Here is a 19,382-nt window from a genome sequence, read left to right as displayed (position 1 = left end):
TTATTTCCGGAAGCAAGAAAGCTAATAATGTCACGTGACTAGAAGGCTGAAGCAATCGATCGCTCATATCGGATCCTTTTAATTTAAACCAATCAATTCTCTTCGAAATCAATAATTACTTCTCTGAGATGCCGCTTTTATGGTGTAGTCTTTTGAAAGAATATAGGAATCCCCACGTTTCAGCTTCTTCAATCTACATATTAACACGTATTTTTTATAACTGTCAATAAGAATCTTTAAGGCAAAAGGAAGAAGTTGATTTCTTTCCATTTGCACTTATTACAACCGACATATTCTGGAGCCTTACAATTAAAATCCGTTCAAAGGTGCTTATCGGTTTGATTCTGCAAAAGGAGTAGAAACACATAAGTAAATGTTAAGTACATCTCATCCTTTGATAACCACGGGAATAATTATCCACTTCTCAAAGAATCTCCCTGGAAATCTCGGATTGATAGCGCTGTAGAGTTCTTGTAAACATGACATGTTTGATAAACTCACTTCTGGTCAGACTGACCCCTGTGCTTTTCTTTTGGCTGTGGACTTTTGTGTTGGTATCCATTGTTATTCACACTAAGTAAAGTCATGCAGCAGCAAAAGTAGTACTCAGTACTCAGAACAGTACTCAACCCCTACATCATGAAGCATCTCACCATCATAACAGAGGCCAGCTGCTACACTGAGGCGGCTGTTTCTATGTGGAAGAAATTGTATTTCCTCCAAAACAATGCAGTCGTTCAAAGTGTAAATATTTCTGTGTCATTATTTCCCATTTGCAATGGATGTCTTTTTTTGAAGTAACATGAGATCACTTCTTAATGTAGAATTACAATTCAACATATATTTATCATACTCACAGCATTAATCAGTTTTCCTCTCTTGTATTGATCTGCCTTTTCTTTAAGTATTTAAAACTACTACTGCTGTTCTGTAATAAAAAGCACAAAGTCTGGCAAAGTCCAAGGATCCACATAAGTTCTAACCACCAATGTACGGGCATAGTATGTTAGAGGGTCCTTGGACTTTGTTTGACCTTTGTATTTTATTACCCCAAAAGACATCCCCAACAATAGTTTGTGCATGAATCTGAACTTCTTTATCATTTTCTCATTGTAAATGATGTGATGCAGAATAAGTTTTTCTGCTAGTTCAGATAAGGTAATTTTGCTCTAACTACTTTATCAAAATACAATTTTTTTATATTTTTCTAGCTGAAAAAAAGTTAGCAAATTGTACTGGTTAAAATAACAGGTGTCAAATATTTTGTTTCAGCTGTGGCATTATTTGAATGTACACAATACACTGAGGTACTTTTAAAATTGCTATTTCATTTTATGCACTTTTGTTACACGCTCCCTGTCGAACCCCAAATGAGCCCAAAAAGGAGTTAATCATTGCCCTTGAGTGAGTGCATTCACCAACACACATCCTATATAAGGACTCCACAGAAACTAGGTCGCTTACAAAACAAGCACTTTCCAGTGTACACTAACCTAATTTTCAGAGCTTGAAATGAGCAAATAAACATGGCTTTCTCTTCTCCTGGTGGCCAGGTAAATACCTTAGTATACTAAACCTCCCAAGTTGTGCAGTACTGTTAATTTGACATATTTCATTCACATATGTATTCTTTTCCTTTCGGTGTTCTCTTCTCTATGCAGTCTATCCTTATCCTCTGTACTGTCCCTTAAATAACTTCCATCTCTTGAGTTCTCAAAATCATGGAATCATCAAACCCCATTCTGAGGTCCTGTGATCTGAAGGAGCCCATCCATTCAGATTATGTATAAAATGAAATATTCCAATAGATTTGTATTCATCATTTAGAGCTACCTTTTTCCAATTCCCCTTGGCATTCACCCCAAGTTATCTAAGTAAAAAGCTACTAAATAAAAGTTGGACATAAAAGTAATCCTTACAAGGCTATGATTATGTAATGAAAATATGAGAACCCAAAATATTTAGCTTTTCACACTCACACACACACACACACACACACACACACACACACACACTGCTTCCTTTCACAATCCCACTAGTTTTGCACATGTGTGAATCACAACACTTTCAAGCAGAGGATCCAACGGCTAAACAGCAGATTTATTTTGGTAAAGATCAGAAACACATCATGTCCTGAGGGTGAGATGAGAAGAAATTATTTGAAAATTTCAACTGCAATATGGCAATAACGTTTTCATGGTGTTTGAGGGGAAATGCTGTGAGACAAATAGTGTTACAATGTTCAGTGAATATGATTGGAGGAGGTACTCAGCAGTGTTGCATTGACCCTTTCCATGGCAGACTCCTAACAGCAGGGAGACAACACTTCATTATGTCCACATCTTCGGTTGCTTTAACTCTCCCAAAGCTCCTAGAATATTTCTATTTGATAAGAACCAGTTTTCGTTGAAATGAAAAACAAAAGGCACAATGATTTTCAACTCATATTTGTCTTTAATATGCACAAGAGTTGAAAGCATCAATGAGCCACCTTAAAGAGAAGAATTCAATCTAAAATTTATAAAAAGATATAAACAATCAGGCCAAAACGCTGTCTGTTGCTTTTCTTCTATTATTTTATTTAAAACAACTTTTCATTAGCAAGTAAAAATCTTGCAACAAACATAAGCTTGTATCCAATTTGGATACAAGGCAAAGAAATTGTAAATCTTTAAAGTGGCTCGGTCTAGTCTGCTAGTTCAAGACTGTACACCCTCTCTAGAATTTTGTTCAGTAATAAACAGCTAGTCCCCAAAACAAGCCTGGGCTGCTCATAACAACCCCACCCCGTATTTAAAACCCCAGGGTGAACCCCTGTTCTGACCCCTCAGTAGTTAGCAGCCAACCAGAGGATCATTAAGTCTTCAAGACCAGGGCTCGGGTCAGGCTCAACAACTCAAACTGAACCCGAATACCAACTGGGACAAAGGACTGTAAACAGCCTGTCACCACTACAAAGAGGAAAAAAAAAGCCTGTTCCAATTTATCAGCATGTCATCATAATACATATGCAAGTCAAAAATAAAAACAATGAAACAAAGAAATATTGCTTCAAAGGAAAAAAAAAACCCTCCCATCATTTTCGACAGTGAGGTTATTGTCCATCCAATGACTGTCAGCTGCAGCAGCTTTGTACAGGCTTCATGTAAATATAGTCATTAATTCATTAGATGGCAAGGAGAGATATACATCACTATTTGCACAATTATTCAAATTGAGTGATGACATGTGACCTCTCATCAGAAAAGTAGTTAAGTACTGTAAAGGTGAGGACCAGTTCTCCTTTGATAAGCCTAGTCTTCAATGAGTTTAGGTCCTTTTCTGCAGGCAGATAGCTTTATGCCTCAGAAGTGTGCATAAGACTGTAGAAAGGAAAAAAGCCAAGAAAACAGACATATGGAAACTCCACAGACTCAACCAGAAGAATCATGAAGTGAAAACCTAGAGTTTTTCCAAGAGTATCCAAAGGATACTCTAAACTCCCTTCTCAGTTTCACATTACAGGGGAGTCCCAAGCCAACAGTTCACTGGATCACAGGACATGATTGAACTTGTGCTGCAGAAATGCATGTCCTGTAGTGGAACTAACACTACAGCTGACATGTTAGTCTTCTCTTAAGTCTCTGTGGCTCCTAACAGATTCTCACATCTGTAGAAACTAAAAATGTTTGCTCTGCTAAATCAGGAGCAGGCAATTAGCATGTATTACAGTTGTATGTATATGAAAAAAAAAAAGAATTATGGCATTTTCTTCACATTTTTGATTTTTTTAACACCACTGGATAATTCAGAGGCCATGTTAAAAAAATTTATGACATTAAGTCAGAAGTCAAGTCAGTTTGCCAGAGTCCTCTTTTTGCTTTCGAGCCCTTTCATCCTCCACCTGTTCCAGAACTTTCTTGGGAGGGTGGCCGATGTGGAGTGGGGAGGGGGATTCCGTGGTTAATCATGGCTTAGCTCTGGAATTAACTCGTAAAACTAGGTGAGAGGGTTATTGGGGTACCCAGCCATCAGAAATCTGTGTGATTAAGTGAAAGTGTACTGGTATGTCAGTGTGAGCATGGGTGCATCAGAGGACGATTCAGGGGAGATAAAGCACAAAATAAACCACAAAAAAAGAAAAGGAAAAATAACAAACAGCAGTATTTCTTCCCCCATTCCCCCATTAGTGATATGATGGCTTCTAATTGAGGTACAAATTTCATGTGTCAAAAAGTATGTGTGGTGTGCGTGTTTTGTGTCTTAAAAGTTGCTTGTTGTCTTTGTGAAGATTTGACATTTGGCAATGGATTGTTGCCACGAAGGCGGTCTTCCTTGTGGCTTGTTTTTAAGTGATATTTAGACGCACTGGCGGCAAATAGTGACAATCCTCCTGATGCAGGTTGCCAGATTTCGATGGTGCCTTTTGTGTTAGGTGTCTGCTTTCTTTGAAGGATGTCCGAAACAAAACAAACAAACAAACAAAAACACCCCGCAGTGCAGATAAGGGGGTAAGTAAATCCCTCAGTGGTGAGTGTCCGTGCTGATGTAATGTTAGGTAAATCCTTCGATACCAGGTTGCCAGGTTAGAGAAGATATGGATGAATGTCTGGGGTGATTACAGAGTACCCGTGCAGCTGGTTGAACAAAACATCCTGGCTTCTTCTTTCTTTCTTTCTTTTTTTTTAGAAATTAAACTCCTTTGATTGCATGTTGGAAGCTGGATCAAAGTCAAAGGTTCCGCCTTGAGTGGTTTCAGGAATCAGGGTTGGGTCTTCATCAATCTGTAAAAGATTGTAAAAATAATGAGGACAAGAAGAGAAGGATTCCTTTCTGTTTACTATGCAGTGAATTGTCTTCCATCTCTGGAAGCAAACATTGCATTCTGTAAACTTACATCATCTCCTGAAAAGTACTGATCAATAATCTCAAAGGCTAATTTGTAGATATCTTCATTCTCATGCTGCTGCAAATTTTCTATTTTCTCCAAACCTGTGAAATCAAAGCAAAGAAACATGCATTCTGTTAAAAAACAAAAGGTGAACGATGAAGTTATGGTTTAGAAGATGGAATGTGCATCGTCTAAGCATTGTGCACTCAGTAGTAATGTAAATGTAAAAGTTATGATTAATAAATCAGAGTACGATCAGTGTCATTGGTCAAACACAAACCTCCACATTCCTCAATGAGCTCTGCAATAGTGCTGGCTTCTTCTCCTGTCATAATGAGAATGTTCTTCAGGCCATCCAGGACAACCTGCACTACCTGAGAATCTTTCACTGAGAGCAGGTCACAGAATGGTGGAATGACACTCTGCTCCACCAGGAACTCCACCTACATAAACAATACATGGCACACATGGACACAAGCACATACACACACACACAGTTGTGTGTGTTGTGAGTTGATGACAAGTCATGAATTGTAACAATTGTGTTCAGGTTTTTTATTCTTTATAAGGTAAGGCATTGCTCAATAAAGGAGACAAGCTATCAAACCATTTTTCTTATATTGAATAATATCTGTTACCAGTATAATACATTGAAACTTAAGAATCAGATGTCTCTTGAGCCCAGCTCACCTGATCTTTTCTCCCACTAATGGTGAGGTTGCTGATAGCCCATGCTGCTTCCTTCTGCGTGCCAAAGTCACCCTGTGGAGAGACAAGCTGTCATTCAGTTGTGTTCATAGCGGTTCATCTGTACATTAGCATAATGCCAAGTAAAGTACCAGTAAATTTTGGCCAAATTATTTCTCAAGTCCCAGCTAGGAATTTATCAGTAGTTTTGTTGTTTCTCCAGTTAAAAGACATAAAAAAACAGTGCACCTCAATATGAAAGAATACCTATCATATAGTACCAAATTTAGTGTCTTGTATTGTGTCCAGAGAGAAAGAGATAGAAAGAATGTACAAGTCAATCACATTCTTTTTTGTTCTATTATAAGTCACAAACCTTTGCCAGTTGTTGAATTATCATTGGAATCAGGCCGGCATCTATCACTGCTTGGACCTGCTGCTGGTTACCAGCTGTTATGTTGGACAAGAACCAGACAGCCTCCTACAAGAGACACCAATCAAAAATGAACAAAAGCGGTTTTATAAACATCAATATCCATTTACACCCTAGTTCCATTTTCATAACACACTGTTAAGATTCATTAGTGGGACTTGATGAGGATTTAAGTGTATGCTTGGGCATTTTTGATCATTAGACCTGCTGCTGTTGTTACTTCTGGTAACGTTCCGTTACATGCTTGATGTAAATATACACAAACATAGGATTGTTTGGGGTTTAAATAATTAAGGGCTATTGTGTCAGACTTTTTTTCTATTGAACGGCAGTGCCACTGTAAATGAATGCACATTGGAAAAAAAAATGCTGACAACCCAAAAACCAGAACACAAATAGTGTGACGGAAACCATTCAATTATTAGTGTATCGAAGATTGATCATAATTGTCCAGGAAGAGGAACCAAAAAAGAATGATACAAAACTACAACACTTTACACCCATATCGATTCAATTGTACATTCAATGTGATTACAAGAAATCTTGAAGGTGACTTCAAACTATAACCATAGAACATAATATATAAATCTGCTATTGTTATACCTTATTGATCTTTTCTTTAGGATGTGTGAGCAAATTCTGGAAATGTGAGAGGACGTCACAGTTAAGCACAACCTGTGTCTGCTCGTCTGTTCCTGTTACAATGTTCCCAACGGCTCTCAGAGCTGCAGTCTGAGGGTTGTAACCAAAAAGAACAAGCAGAAAATTCTTTAAATTCAAATGATCAAACCGCTTTATTTATGGTGAATAAAGATAAGCACATTGTGATGCAAGTGAGAGCAGCAATAAGCCAGAATAGTCTCACCTGAAGTTTCACCTCCTGGTGGCTGAGTAGAGGCACAAGAAATTGAACAACACCAGAATCGATGACCATCTGAATCTGCTCATTGCCCCCATCCGTCAGATAAGACAGAGCCCACACTGTGTCCACTAGAATCTAAATAGACAAAAATCACAAAAATGTATATGGCCTATATTATTTGGAAGAGAGAAAAAGAAAAAAATCTTCCCAAAACTTTCTAGCAGAGTAACTGTCTCGGACAAACACTTCTGATACTTACACTCATATCCGTGTGACACATTAGCACACAGAGGGCAGGCAAAATCTGTGGGGAAAGAAAAGTAGGTTATGAGTGGGTTGGATGTAGGCAGAGGAAGAGATGGATCAAATGAATGCAAAAAAATGGGCAAAAGGGAAAAAGAGGAATAGCTGTCAAGGCAAGACTTCAAATGTCAAAGAGATCTTTGGAGTGAGAAATTCCCCGAGGTGATGGGGCCGTATGCAAAATCTGTGTGACTCAGCCTGCAGCAATACGATCAACTATAAAGGAGTGCGGATTGACACACACACATACATTTATCCCACCTCTTGCACAGTTTCCATGGGTGGCGGTGGATCTTTATTGCGGCAGAGATTAACAATGACCCAAGTAACATTGCGTAGAAAGGTGATGGGAACGGCTGGGCTGATGAAAGAAAGTAGGGGTTTGACCACGCCCAGGCAGATGACATAATCCCTGCACTGTGGACCATCACCTAAGTAATAAGGAGGCAATAGGTCAATAGATCTTTATACACAGACACACGTGCAAACACAGACACACATACATACACGCAGACTCCCCCACAAATCCATGCCATACATGACAGACACACACAAACCTATAATGTTTCCTAAGGCCCAGACAGCCTGTTCGCAAACGTTCTGGTGGCGAGACTGTAGGAGTTTCAGGAACAGGGGAACCGCATCTGGAAAAATAACCGTTAACATATCAAATACAAACTAAAGTGAAGATTATTTTGCTTTAGCAGTAGCTCCAATTCAAGGTGTTGGATGCCATGAAACATGGGACCATCCAGCAGTTGCTAATGCCTAACAGTCTTACGCATCGTTTTCTGTTATGAGCATGAAATAATCTGTACACCTGCCTGAAAACATTTAAAAACATGTTTGCTTGTTAAGTTGAAAACAGATTTGCAAAAACATCACCCAAGCGCCAGAGTTAAACATCCTACTGACATTGTTTCATTGTTATTTTGATCCATTTGGTTCAAGTACCGGTAAATAACAACAAAATTTAGCTTAGATATGGCAGATGTCCAGATGCAAGATTTGGAGACAGTAGTGGAAAATCCACAAGAAGTGCAGATCTCTGGATGGCATTAAACACAGTACTTGGAGCTTCAACAAATTCAATGATAATACTGTTTTTTTTAAACAATCTCAGAGAAAAAGCAATTACTTAGAAGTAATGTAACTACATGATGGTAAGCTCCTGCTGCAATCCAGTTTCCACTTTGCTCACTTTAGACTGCTTAGGGAGACAGTACTGTGTTATAACCCATTTGCTTGAAGGACTTCCATTGTGAAGCTTTTAAAATTGTAGCTATAACCATTGTGGCCCTCTCTAACCTGAGGGGAGGTATTTAAGAAGTAATTGAGTCATAGAGGTGTTAGAAGAGGCTCATGTGCAACCCAGGGTAATAAACTATCAAGTGGAAGATTACCCCTGAAGGATACCCTGATATATGCTCATTCTAATGCATATGGGACTCCATAAATGAATAGCTACCTGAACAAGAGTTTACTTGCAATTCATGACTGAAAACAAGAATTTCCTTCTTTGCAATCACATGTTTTTGCACAACTTGGTTTTTCATCTGCCCAAATGACCTCCTCACAGGTCAAAATGAGCTTATCTAGATTCTAGACTACCAGCTATACTCAGGTTTGCTCATATTGACTCTAAATCTTATGTTCTATAAAAGTCAACTACTCTATTTTTTAACACATTGTAAAGGAAAAATCTGTTTTTCAAGGTTTTAGTATAAATTCAAGGACTGTTTAAGACATGCATTGCTTTCCTTATCTCGCATGATGGAACCAAAAATCTAAGCGATTTTATAAAGTAGCATAGTAGGGATCAACTTACTAGATTTAACCACAGCTTGAGTCTGTGCTGACGTCCCAGAGGCAATGTTGGTCAGAGCCCAGGCTGCCTCAAACTGAAGAGAAGGGCTAAGAGACACAACAAAGAAGTAGTTTAAGAAAAATTCTATCTTTTAAAAGGCACTGGATCCTGAATTTTAAGAAATGCAACAAAGTGTTACACATAAAACTGAAAAATGATCTCCACACTAGCCAGTAAACAAAGGCTTAGCTCTCTAAAAATCACCATTACAAAATGTATTCCTGATACTTGCAAAACATATTAGGATCTCAAAATTCCTTGCTTTATTTTTTAAAAATACTTGCTGTTTTTTTTACATTTTATTCAAATGGTAGGTAAGACATGAAATACATTTGAGAGTAAAAGATGTTTTCAAAATTATGACACCTAGAGGATGGAGTATATCTAAGATCTTGTTTTTTTTACTGAGTTTAAAAGCAAATTGTAAGAGAGGGTTAAACGTGTTGATTAACCAAAGAACTGCGAAAGGATCTTTGTGAAATAAGTAACAGTAATTGGATGTTAAAATAAGTAGCATATTTGGCCAATCCTTTTGTAACTAAGATAAATAAGGTACATTAATCGACAGCAAAGCAGATTTTGTTCTTGCTTTCTCATCTTATTTTTATTCCATAGGATCAATTAGTAATCAATCTCCCTTTTTTTTTATCCATAAAGTACTGGCTTTTGCTGCTTTACAAACAAATGGGTACCTGCATGGGGAATCAAGCCCGAGCTTGAGTCCATGCACAGCAGGGGAGGTTGACTTAATGAGAGATGTCATGATGAAGCCACAGTGAACGACAACTCTGCACAGATCTTAAATACTTCAACTTAATTTTGAAACTGTGGGGCTCAAGTACGTTAAATGCTCCAGAACAATTAACTACTAGTGGACACGATCTCCTTGTTTGACAGATGCTATAATTCTACCTATAGAACCACATACATACATACATACAGACATACATACATACATACATACATATAGTCTCTTCTGTTAGATTTTACAAAGAAATGTTTCTTTTAAAGATGCAGACAAACTTATTAGGTATAGACAGTCATTGTTCTATAAGTTCTTTGAGTGTTCTTGTTTCACTGAAACGTACTTGTTCTTTTTTTTTAAGAATCCTAATTCAAAATAGTTTGGCAATTTTCAACTTTTATCTGCTGTTTTTAACCAATTCATCGAGCATTTAACTGTTGAAATTTTGTAAAAGCTCCTTTCAACAAAAGCACAAAAGTTCATTACCAGTATGGCTTTGGAGATTGTTGTGAGGGTGTCTAATAACTTTCTTCAAAAAGACTTTGTTAAACCAATTAAATGAGTCACCTGATTAACAATAAGCTGCAAGTTGCTGAGTTTTGCAGGTCTCACATACAATGTCACAGCAATGTCCAATATAAACTTCATTATCAGAAGAATTACAGTTGTCTGTTGTTCATTCCCATCCTAAAAGCATGAAAGCTTACTAATGTTCTTTCATCCAAACTATTCATTCTCCCCAAATTCCGTGAACACAAGGTCCTGGGAATTCTGGAACACCCAGAGGCAGGAATGCAGTTATATTTATGCTTGAACTTGACAGAGGACCAGCCAACTGCTCTCTGAATATCCATACACACTAGCATGCAAATACATGGACATACACATCTGCCAAAAACACAAAGCTTCTGTGGCAAGTAGCAGCATCAGTAATCCATCAAATACCACAAAGCCTTCTACTATGTTATCAGCCAGAACGTCCCGTTCTTACATGCTGAACTAAACCAAGAGTTTGAAAAATAACTTACTTGTCATCTCTTTCCAGACATTTGACTAAAATGGGAAGGATCCCTGAGTTTATCAAGTCATCGATTGGTGGGTTTCTGTCACTGGAGAGCAGTTTTCTAACCACAAAAAAAAAAAAAGGAATGAGAATACTTATGCTGAATTAAAAAAAAAAACCAGCTGTGTCCAAATATGTTTGTGCATATTGTCAGTCACTCACCTGGCTGCCTGTACAGCACTGAGCTGTATAACTGCGTTATCACTGGTAGCGTTCTTTTAGTGACAAAAGTGAAGGCCACAATAAAAATAACCACAACGTCACAGGCAAACATTTGAGAAGATCTTGCAGGTACATGATAGGAAAGAGAAAGTGTAAATTCTTACCTCTAAGATGGTATCAAGTGTGACATGTTGCTGCACAGAGAAAAATGTAAGTCAATAATAATGGTGTCAGAATCCAACTATAATAGTCTGTATCAACAAATCCTTGCCATAAGAAAATTAGAACAGAACAATTAACTCTGGGGTGAAACGTTTCCAATGACAATTTGTAGCTCCAAGGCTAAGGGATCTTTTAAATAATTTTGCATCATATCCAACATACTAGCAATTTAGAATATAATAATTTTTTAAATAAATGGGGTATTGTGAAACAAAAAAAAATTAGTAATATGCTTGAGAAAGAATTATAATTTCATAGTTACTTTAAAGAGACAAGATTTTTAGACCCAAAAGGAACAACGGCAATAAAACAAAATATCAGCTTTGGCAAAAAATGTTCACCTTTCTGATACAACAACAGAAATATCAAAAATTTGGCATGAAATGTGTGTAATTGAGATGAAGTTGTTCTTATTTAATGTACATTCTTCTGTATCTTATGTGCCAAAAGATGACATTCTAAGAATGCCTTAGTATTGGGTTGATTATGTGTAGGGAAAGCTCTCATTTATTAGTCTTTAATATGAGATTTAAACACATATGTATCATAATGCACAAATTAATGTGAGAGAAAAATTATACCTATCAATAAGTTAAAAAGAATGTATGGAAAAATGAAGTCAGTTCAACCTTAATCCTGAGGACACAAGAGAGTGCAAAAAAAGGTACCCGGCAGTAGGTCAAGGTTGACCAAACAGCTATTCACACAGACTTATAGGGATGGCATTGTCTAATTTGATTTAGTCTAGCAATTTAGTTTACATAATGAAAATAGGGCCTTCAAAAATCTTTATTTGAATGCGTCACAGTGACATCCACAAAATATCAGCTTTAATGTGTTAAACCACAGATTCAGGTCGACTTGATTGCCACTTTGATGACCCTTTCAGCCTGACAATCCTGTCTGACTGCATCCCTCCTACTTTAGCATCAACCAACAAACCCACACTTACTACTTTGAAGTCTGAGTCGACATCAGAGTCCTCCAGGCACTCTTCCAGGGGGACGTTTCTTTTCTTCAGCAGATGTTCGTCTCGTTTGGTCTGACAGGAGGAAAAAAAAAGGCAGCAAAGCAATAAGGAGAGGGGGGAGGTGTTATTTAAGAATTCATGACAGCATTAACAGTGAATCTAGGTCTTCCTGAAACATTTCTCCCTATTTTAAAAGCTTATTTCTTGGATAAAACCTTGAAACTAGAAATCACAGTCAAAATGAGATAGTCAGAATCCTATACTGAAAAGCATGTATATAGACATTTCTGAAAGAGATTGCATCCAAACCTTTCATACATAACTGGAAATATACAGATACACACATTTCATCTTTTTGCGGGGCATGTAGTAGGAGGAGATTCCCTTGCCCTACATTCCTGAGCATCATGCTGGTGTGCGTCAGTGATGACTAATCAGCTAGTGCAGTGTTTCTTCATGCCCTGATCCAACTAAATGGATGTATATGACTTGAGACCACCTCAGCACTTCACAGCAATAATGACGTACGCTTTAATATCCCGGATTCTGTCAGTTCTCTCCAATGTTGGCTGTGCTTTTCTACTTCGTTGATGGCAAATATTCAGTCTCTTCTCTGAAGTTCTATGAATTCAGACAATTCAACTAGTTACGATGGATGATAACAACCAATATCAAAATTTGAATTTATAAGTTAGCTGTTAGTGGGCACAAACATTTTATCCACAACCTGAATATAAAATGTCCCCAACACCATGTCATGTCTGTTTCATTAAATGTTGTTGGAAGGGTTAGGTTTTTACTCTTACAAATGCTGCTTATCTAATCAGTGTTTTTATTTGCTTTAAAAGCAAGCACACACATATGCACAAACACTACACTACAGGGATTTATTTTAATCCATTATGTCAAGCTACAATACTGAATATTTCGTCTTAATATTCAGTGGTTTGGGGTAAAGATAATGAGGTTGAAGACTTCCCTTCTCATAATCTGAGGGTATCTGGCTTGATGTGTTAGTAAAAGTTGGCACATTGTCTAGGTCCTTCTGCCAAAACTATGTGAACGTGTGAGTCAGGGGGTAAATGTGACGGTGATGTAAGAAAAGCACTCAGAGTGGTCATTAAATGACAGATGTGTTATATAAAGTCTGTTTATTTACCATTTGGTCTGTCCGAATCAGTCATTGCCAGTGTTCCCTTTCGAGGTTGAATATAACAGCTCTGGTGTGACAGATCACACTATTGACAAGGATCACTTCCTTTTGACTGCTTCTAATCAAAATGGATATTACTTTTCAGCAGGTTTCAATTTTCCTTGGTATTATATCTTTGACAGCACTGAGGGCAGCCTGGCTCAGGTGGTCAGAGAGGTCATCCTGTAATAACACAATTCTAGTTCCATTCCCAAGCTCTACCTAGCCTGTCAGGAGGAAGCACTGAACCCCAAACTGGTCCCAGTACTGAGTGGCTGCCTGCTGGTTCAACCATGATGGTTGAAATGCAGTTGTCACATATTGCCAATCTGGCTGTATGTAAAGTGACTGAATAGTAGGACTTTCTTCTGAATAAACCTTGGCTATTACTGAAGTTGATGCCTAAAAAAAAACGGAGCTTCACACATTTCGTGTTCACATACAACAGCCATTTTAGCTCTAGAGATTCAATAGTCAAAGAACATTGTCTAGTATATCTTTATTTCAAACAATGTACTTTGCTGGTGCCGGTATAATAATGATTCATGATGCCCCTTATATCTTAAAAGTTGAAAAGACACTATAATGCTGCCAAACAGGGTGTTGAGAAATGTAAAAAAAAAGAAGGGATTTTAAAAAGATATTTTCATCTATATAATTATCTAATTTGAACAAATTAGAGTTGGATTCCATTAAACAGGAAAGATTCAGAATAATTTCAAAAGTGGAAATTGGAAGCGGGGCAGCACAGTAGTTCAGTGGTTAGCACTTTGGCCTCACAGCATGGAGGACTCCAATTTTGATTCTGACAGGGGACCTTTCTCTGTGGAGTTCGTATGTTTGCTCGGGTTTCTTTCCACAGTCCAAAAACATGCAGCAGGTTAATTGGAAAAGTGGGGAAAATTTCCCAGATGTGTCAATGAAAGAGTGAATGGTTGTCTGTCTTTCAAAAGATGCAGCAATGCAGATGGAAACCATGGCTTGCAAAGTTGTAGTAGTGGTGATTTGTCATAATATGACCCATTTCATTTAAAGCTTGAGCAGGGATCTAATAATAGCCAACTTTGTAGATTTTCATCTCCTGCTCTTTTCTGAACACCACCACCATGTCTTTCACTTTATCCTAACCATACAGGTGCCTCATCTGCTTTCTCAGCTTTCCTGAATGCAGTTGATGACAATCTTCTAGACTGTGGTAACTGTGTAATAAAGCCTGATGTGCAGTGAGGTATTCATATTTGTTTCTTTTGTTACCTTTCTCAACTCAACCGTCACCTCATTTCGATGTCTTCTCATAGTCTGTAAAAAAAGAAAACAAGATATATGTTAAATATCTGCTGTAGGCATTTTAAATATGTTTCATTACCTTGCCTGACAGGACAATTTAATATTGTGTTAACAAGACATCTTCTAATTCTGTGGTCTATTCTATCAAGATGGAATGCAATGATTAATGTGTGAAACATGTTATTTTGGCATAGATCCAAAATGTTTCAGTTCCTGGAGAGCTGTAAAGAGGATTGAGGAGGAAAAAGGTTGAATTAACCAATTTACAAATTGGTAGGGAGGAAAACACGGTCACACAGTCACAGCCATGTCACAACAACCCACAGAGAGTTGTAGAGTTGCATTTTTTTGCATTGTCACTGGTAACACTCAAATTTAATTAAAATCAAGATAAGATTTTCATCGATGCAACAAAAAAGCACAGTTTTGATTATCATTCTGACTGTTATGTGCTTTAGTGACAGATTGCTTTCATTGGTTAAATGGAAAATTATCAGCAATTAATGGCAGTTTTTTTTTTTTACTACTATGACAAAACTATCAACAGCTGACTATCGCATCTCGCCTACTTTTACATTCACATGAAAATGTAATTCTTGTCCGACTAGTTTGAATCTTAAATAGATTGACAGTAAATCCCCTAAATGATTTGAAATTAAAACATTAGTCAATTTGTATTGAAATCTTTTTTGGACATTGAACCGTCAACAAAATTTACAGCACAAAAATAATCATACACACACACACACACACATATGTTTATATATATATATATATATATATATATATATATATATATATACATACACACGCGCGCACACACACACACACATATATATATGTTTTAGATATACACACACACATACATACATACATACATACCCATGCGTAAATACATACATATATATGTGTGTGTGTGTGTGTCTCATATTGAGGCACCCATAAAAATTTACACCTTGTTATTAGCCATGTCATTCAATGATATTAAGACATAAAAAAAAAACTCAGGTACGTAGATAATTTATCCCTATTTAATCTGACTGAATCCTACATAAATAAAAGCTGATAAGGGGATAAGATATACTGAAACCTAAAGGGGAAAAAAATGAGATCTGAATAATTTCTAAATCTACATCCATCAGATTTGTAGTTGATCTGGAGCAGTTTGAGATGGACTGAGATCTTGTGACTGTTTGAAGAGGTTCATGTTGCCTTCCTAAATAGCCTCTTGCGTAATCTGGGGCAGTCATAACTCAGGAGGCCATGGAGGTGTCTCCCAACCACAGCAAACCATCAAAATCCTACAATTAAAAGAAAGAACAAAAAGAAAAAAAAAAACGTACTTCCTTGATGCTAGTATTGGGTCATGTTCCCAAAATATTTGAGTGCATGGCAAAGAAAGTTAAATGCATGCCAAGAAAAAGGAGGATTGTCTCAGAGAAGTACCACAGTAAATAGTGACTCAATTTAAAGTATTTCATGTCAATTTAATGTCCAATTGCCTTATTTCTTCTTCTTGTTATTTTGGCTAGATGTGACACTATAAGGTGACCTGACCATAAACTACACTTAACCTCTAAACAACTGGAAAAGCACATCCCAATGTTTTAGGAAGTTGTACAACTTGACACAACCACAACAAAACTAAAACAAACTTTGTTAATGAAATTTAGTATAGAATGGTTTGAAATAAGGTCATCTGGCTAATTTGGCATTGATGTTTCTATGATGTTACACGTTCAAATGGCTATGACATAACAGGGTTGATGAAAGTTATTTATTTTTGTCCATGATTATCATTTGTCATACTATACCCAAATTGGCATTTTTCTTCTTTGGAACTTTGATCCATTTACATACCTTAAAAACGAAGAAAAAGTCTTATATCTGTGAAGATTCTCAGTCATCGAGGTCACGGTAAATCGCTGTCAAATAATATCATGGCAACTGAACTTAAGTGTCCTTCTAGGAAAAAAACTAATTCCAGTTACCAAAATAAAATTTGACAACAGATGTCCTCTATCTTATTAATGATATAATCATTGTATCATTAGTGTGAAAAAAAAACATTCCTTTGAAAACCAGGGCTTTGGGTGGTATTGAAACCTCTTTTTCACTGTTATTAAAGATGCTATTGGGTATAAACATAAATACATTTGGAACAGCCAAAATAGAACATATTCATTTTATCATTTCATATTGTTTCAAACCAAAAAAAGAATAAAATATAAAAATACGAATCCTACCAGCTATGACAACTGAAACATGCTCCTTGGGGGGAAATTGCCAATAAGGCAACACAGTGCAGTCAATGTACAGCTGGATTACAGAGAAAATGTATTTTTAAGGTTCATAAAATCAAGATAATCACACTAGGTTGATGCATTTCCTTTTGTGACTTCACTCGTTTTCTAAGTAGAAAATCGAGCCTTGGGTCAATATGGCAGATAAAACCTATTACGCTATTTGGAAACACACCAGTTTTAAGTTGTTTCATGAACAGCAAAAAGAACGACAAGCAACACATTATTCTGATTTCAAACAACCATCATGTCAGTAAGTGCCAAAATCTTTCTAAATAATCCCAAGATGAAACATACTACAGTAGAAAACAATTATAGTTTTAGTTCTTCATCCTTGAAGAACTAAAATATTTGCTAAGAAATCTGAACTATGTGAGGATGAAACCATTCTCTGTCATAAAAAATTAAAAATATAAAATTGTATTTTTCGTGTTGCTACTGGTTGTTGGAATTCATTTGAAAACAGTCTTATCGAGGAATACAAAGGACTAAACAATATGCACCATGTAAGACTTCATCAGTTTGCCTTTCAAAGCTGCCCCAAGTGTTGTCACAAACAGGGGGAAATCTGTTGTGCCTGACCTAAATAAATAACATCCAACTCCACTTTTATATTTTTTTTTTCCCAGCTTTAGACCGAGTCATTCATTTAGGAGGGCATAAATTCATGCTGAGCATGCTAGCTGAACAGCACTCATACACCCAGGATGCCTGAAATAGCATCAAGAATGCATTTGGCAAAGTCTGTCGGTCTGTTTGTCAGAGTAGCCATGTGCTTGTCACACTGACTCCAACTTTCAAAACAACCAACTATGGGGCATCAATCTGTGCTTTAAGGTTGCTGAAACTGCAGCTGACATCATGACAGATTTTGAAGGCTGGCTTCAGACATACAGTTGTATGGGGATTATGTCAGGATTATCACTAGATGAGAACAACCCAGCAGTCATGTGTTCAAAATACAATAATGGGAAAGCAGGTAGTTAAATACATATATTTCATTGTACAAAGAGAATGAGATGAGATGTTCAAGAGGTTTGCCTTTAGGTAGAACACCGTTTGCTTCCATTATTACAGCGATTCTGTAAATAGTTTCACAAATGATCTAGTCATCATGTAATTTAAAGATAGAGAAAGTAAGGAGCACATTTGGCATCGTATTCGTTAAGGATGCTGCAATGTCCAGCAGACCAGGTTTGAGCAATACTTGCGAAACCGGACGTAGTCCCAAAGTGATCTGCCGACACGACAAACAAAACCAAATCATGATATATGTTTTGGGAAACGTAATTACTTCAATAAGTGTACAAAATAACGCTATAACGAGAGATATGAACATAGCTTCAGTTATGGCACTGTGAGCTCAGCGATATCCGAGTGACACCTTTCTGAATATGGTGTTAATCACACAATAAGCCAATGCCATTGAATTATGTATCCTGTAAAATATCACTGTTATCGTCACTCTGCGCCATAAAACTAAAATCATCCCATTATTTTTAACGAATCGCAATTTCTTAGCTAGTCTGAAGGGTAACTCACTCCCCTGGTACTGCACGTTAGCCATTTGCTTGACTAGGTCTGCTAGCAAGGAGTGGCAATTATTGCCTTGAACGGATGTGAACACACTAAGTTACCTTAGTTCAACCAAAATTAACGTTTTATCAACATTCAAAGATTTGGACGCAAACTGATAGGCAAAAACTGATCCCTTTTAACCTAAGCCTGCTTTAAAATGTCAAAATGATAATGCCGGTCAGGCCCTACCGCACAAGCTACCGGTGTCCATCCTGCTAGCTTGTTACCTGTGACAGTTAGCTACATGGCTACACTTAATTCTCTAAAATCCAACTGCGATGCTGCGTTCTATGTTGAAAGTATAATACAAGTAGGCCGAGACCATATGCGGGATAATAATTGCTATCATTTTTTTATTCAGCCAAAAAAGCTACGGTGAAAAGAAAGGCCAATGAGGACTTCTGATTGTAAACTCTGCCCATTGCATACGCTAGCTAACTAATGATAGCTGAAAGCAGCAACCGGGGCCAGGCTGCCCGACGAGGCCCAAAGAATGTCGTTTCTACGTAAAAACGATCTTGATCATTATTTTGAAGAGTCGCACTTAAAATAAACGTCATCTCACCTCGACATCACGTCCCTTGTTTTTAAAGCTTTTAATGCGGTGGTTTTCCAAGCCGGCGTTTTCTGCCATGGCTGTGAGGGGTTTCGCTGTGACTCCGGCTTTCGGGTTCTCCTCCGTGAAAGACAAGGCACGGCAGCTCCGGTGCTGTTGCTGGCTCCGTCAGGGGGGAGAGGAGGAGGGGGGAGGCGGACGTAACGGATCGCAGTGAAAGGAGGAGTTAAGGCGTATATCCTGCATGGGTTGTCCTGTTTTCACGGCTTCCCCAATGCAGTA

General features: G+C 37.4%; 1 protein-coding gene across 1 annotated transcript; it reads right to left on the bottom strand.

The window, feature by feature from the left end:
- Positions 1-2,434: 2,434 nt before the first annotated feature.
- On the bottom strand, positions 2,435-19,268 carry kpna3 (karyopherin alpha 3 (importin alpha 4)). Its single transcript, XM_086145072.1, has 17 exons — positions 19,110-19,268; positions 14,631-14,675; positions 12,167-12,256; positions 11,157-11,186; positions 10,993-11,045; positions 10,796-10,891; positions 8,984-9,069; positions 7,713-7,799; positions 7,417-7,586; positions 7,112-7,156; positions 6,856-6,987; positions 6,594-6,722; positions 5,934-6,038; positions 5,561-5,632; positions 5,151-5,313; positions 4,877-4,971; positions 2,435-4,763 (listed from the first exon to the last, which is right to left on the bottom strand). Exons 1-17 carry the CDS (start codon positions 19,176-19,178, stop codon positions 4,665-4,667), a joined length of 1,566 nt encoding a protein of 521 aa, XP_086001198.1. The 5' UTR covers positions 19,179-19,268; the 3' UTR covers positions 2,435-4,664.
- Positions 19,269-19,382: the final 114 nt, after the last annotated feature.

Source organism: Fistularia commersonii, chromosome 4, assembly GCF_037954325.1.
Source record: "Fistularia commersonii isolate RoL2024-O1a breed Wild chromosome 4, RoL_Fcom_v1.0, whole genome shotgun sequence".
Classification (NCBI taxonomy): domain Eukaryota; kingdom Metazoa; phylum Chordata; class Actinopteri; order Syngnathiformes; family Fistulariidae; genus Fistularia; species Fistularia commersonii.
This window is presented reverse-complemented; position numbering and strand designations above follow the sequence as displayed.

Coding starts and splice junctions, on each gene's coding strand:
- kpna3 (XM_086145072.1), bottom strand. CDS start 19,178: ATGGCAGAAAACGCCGGCTTGGAAAACCACCGCATTAAAAGCTTTAAA. Junction 7,800..8,983: donor TCAAGCTGTGGTTAAATCTA/GTAAGTTGATCC, acceptor TTATTTTTCCAG/ATGCGGTTCCCCTGTTCCTG. Junction 4,764..4,876: donor AGTACTTTTCAGGAGATGAT/GTAAGTTTACAG, acceptor AATCTTTTACAG/ATTGATGAAGACCCAACCCT.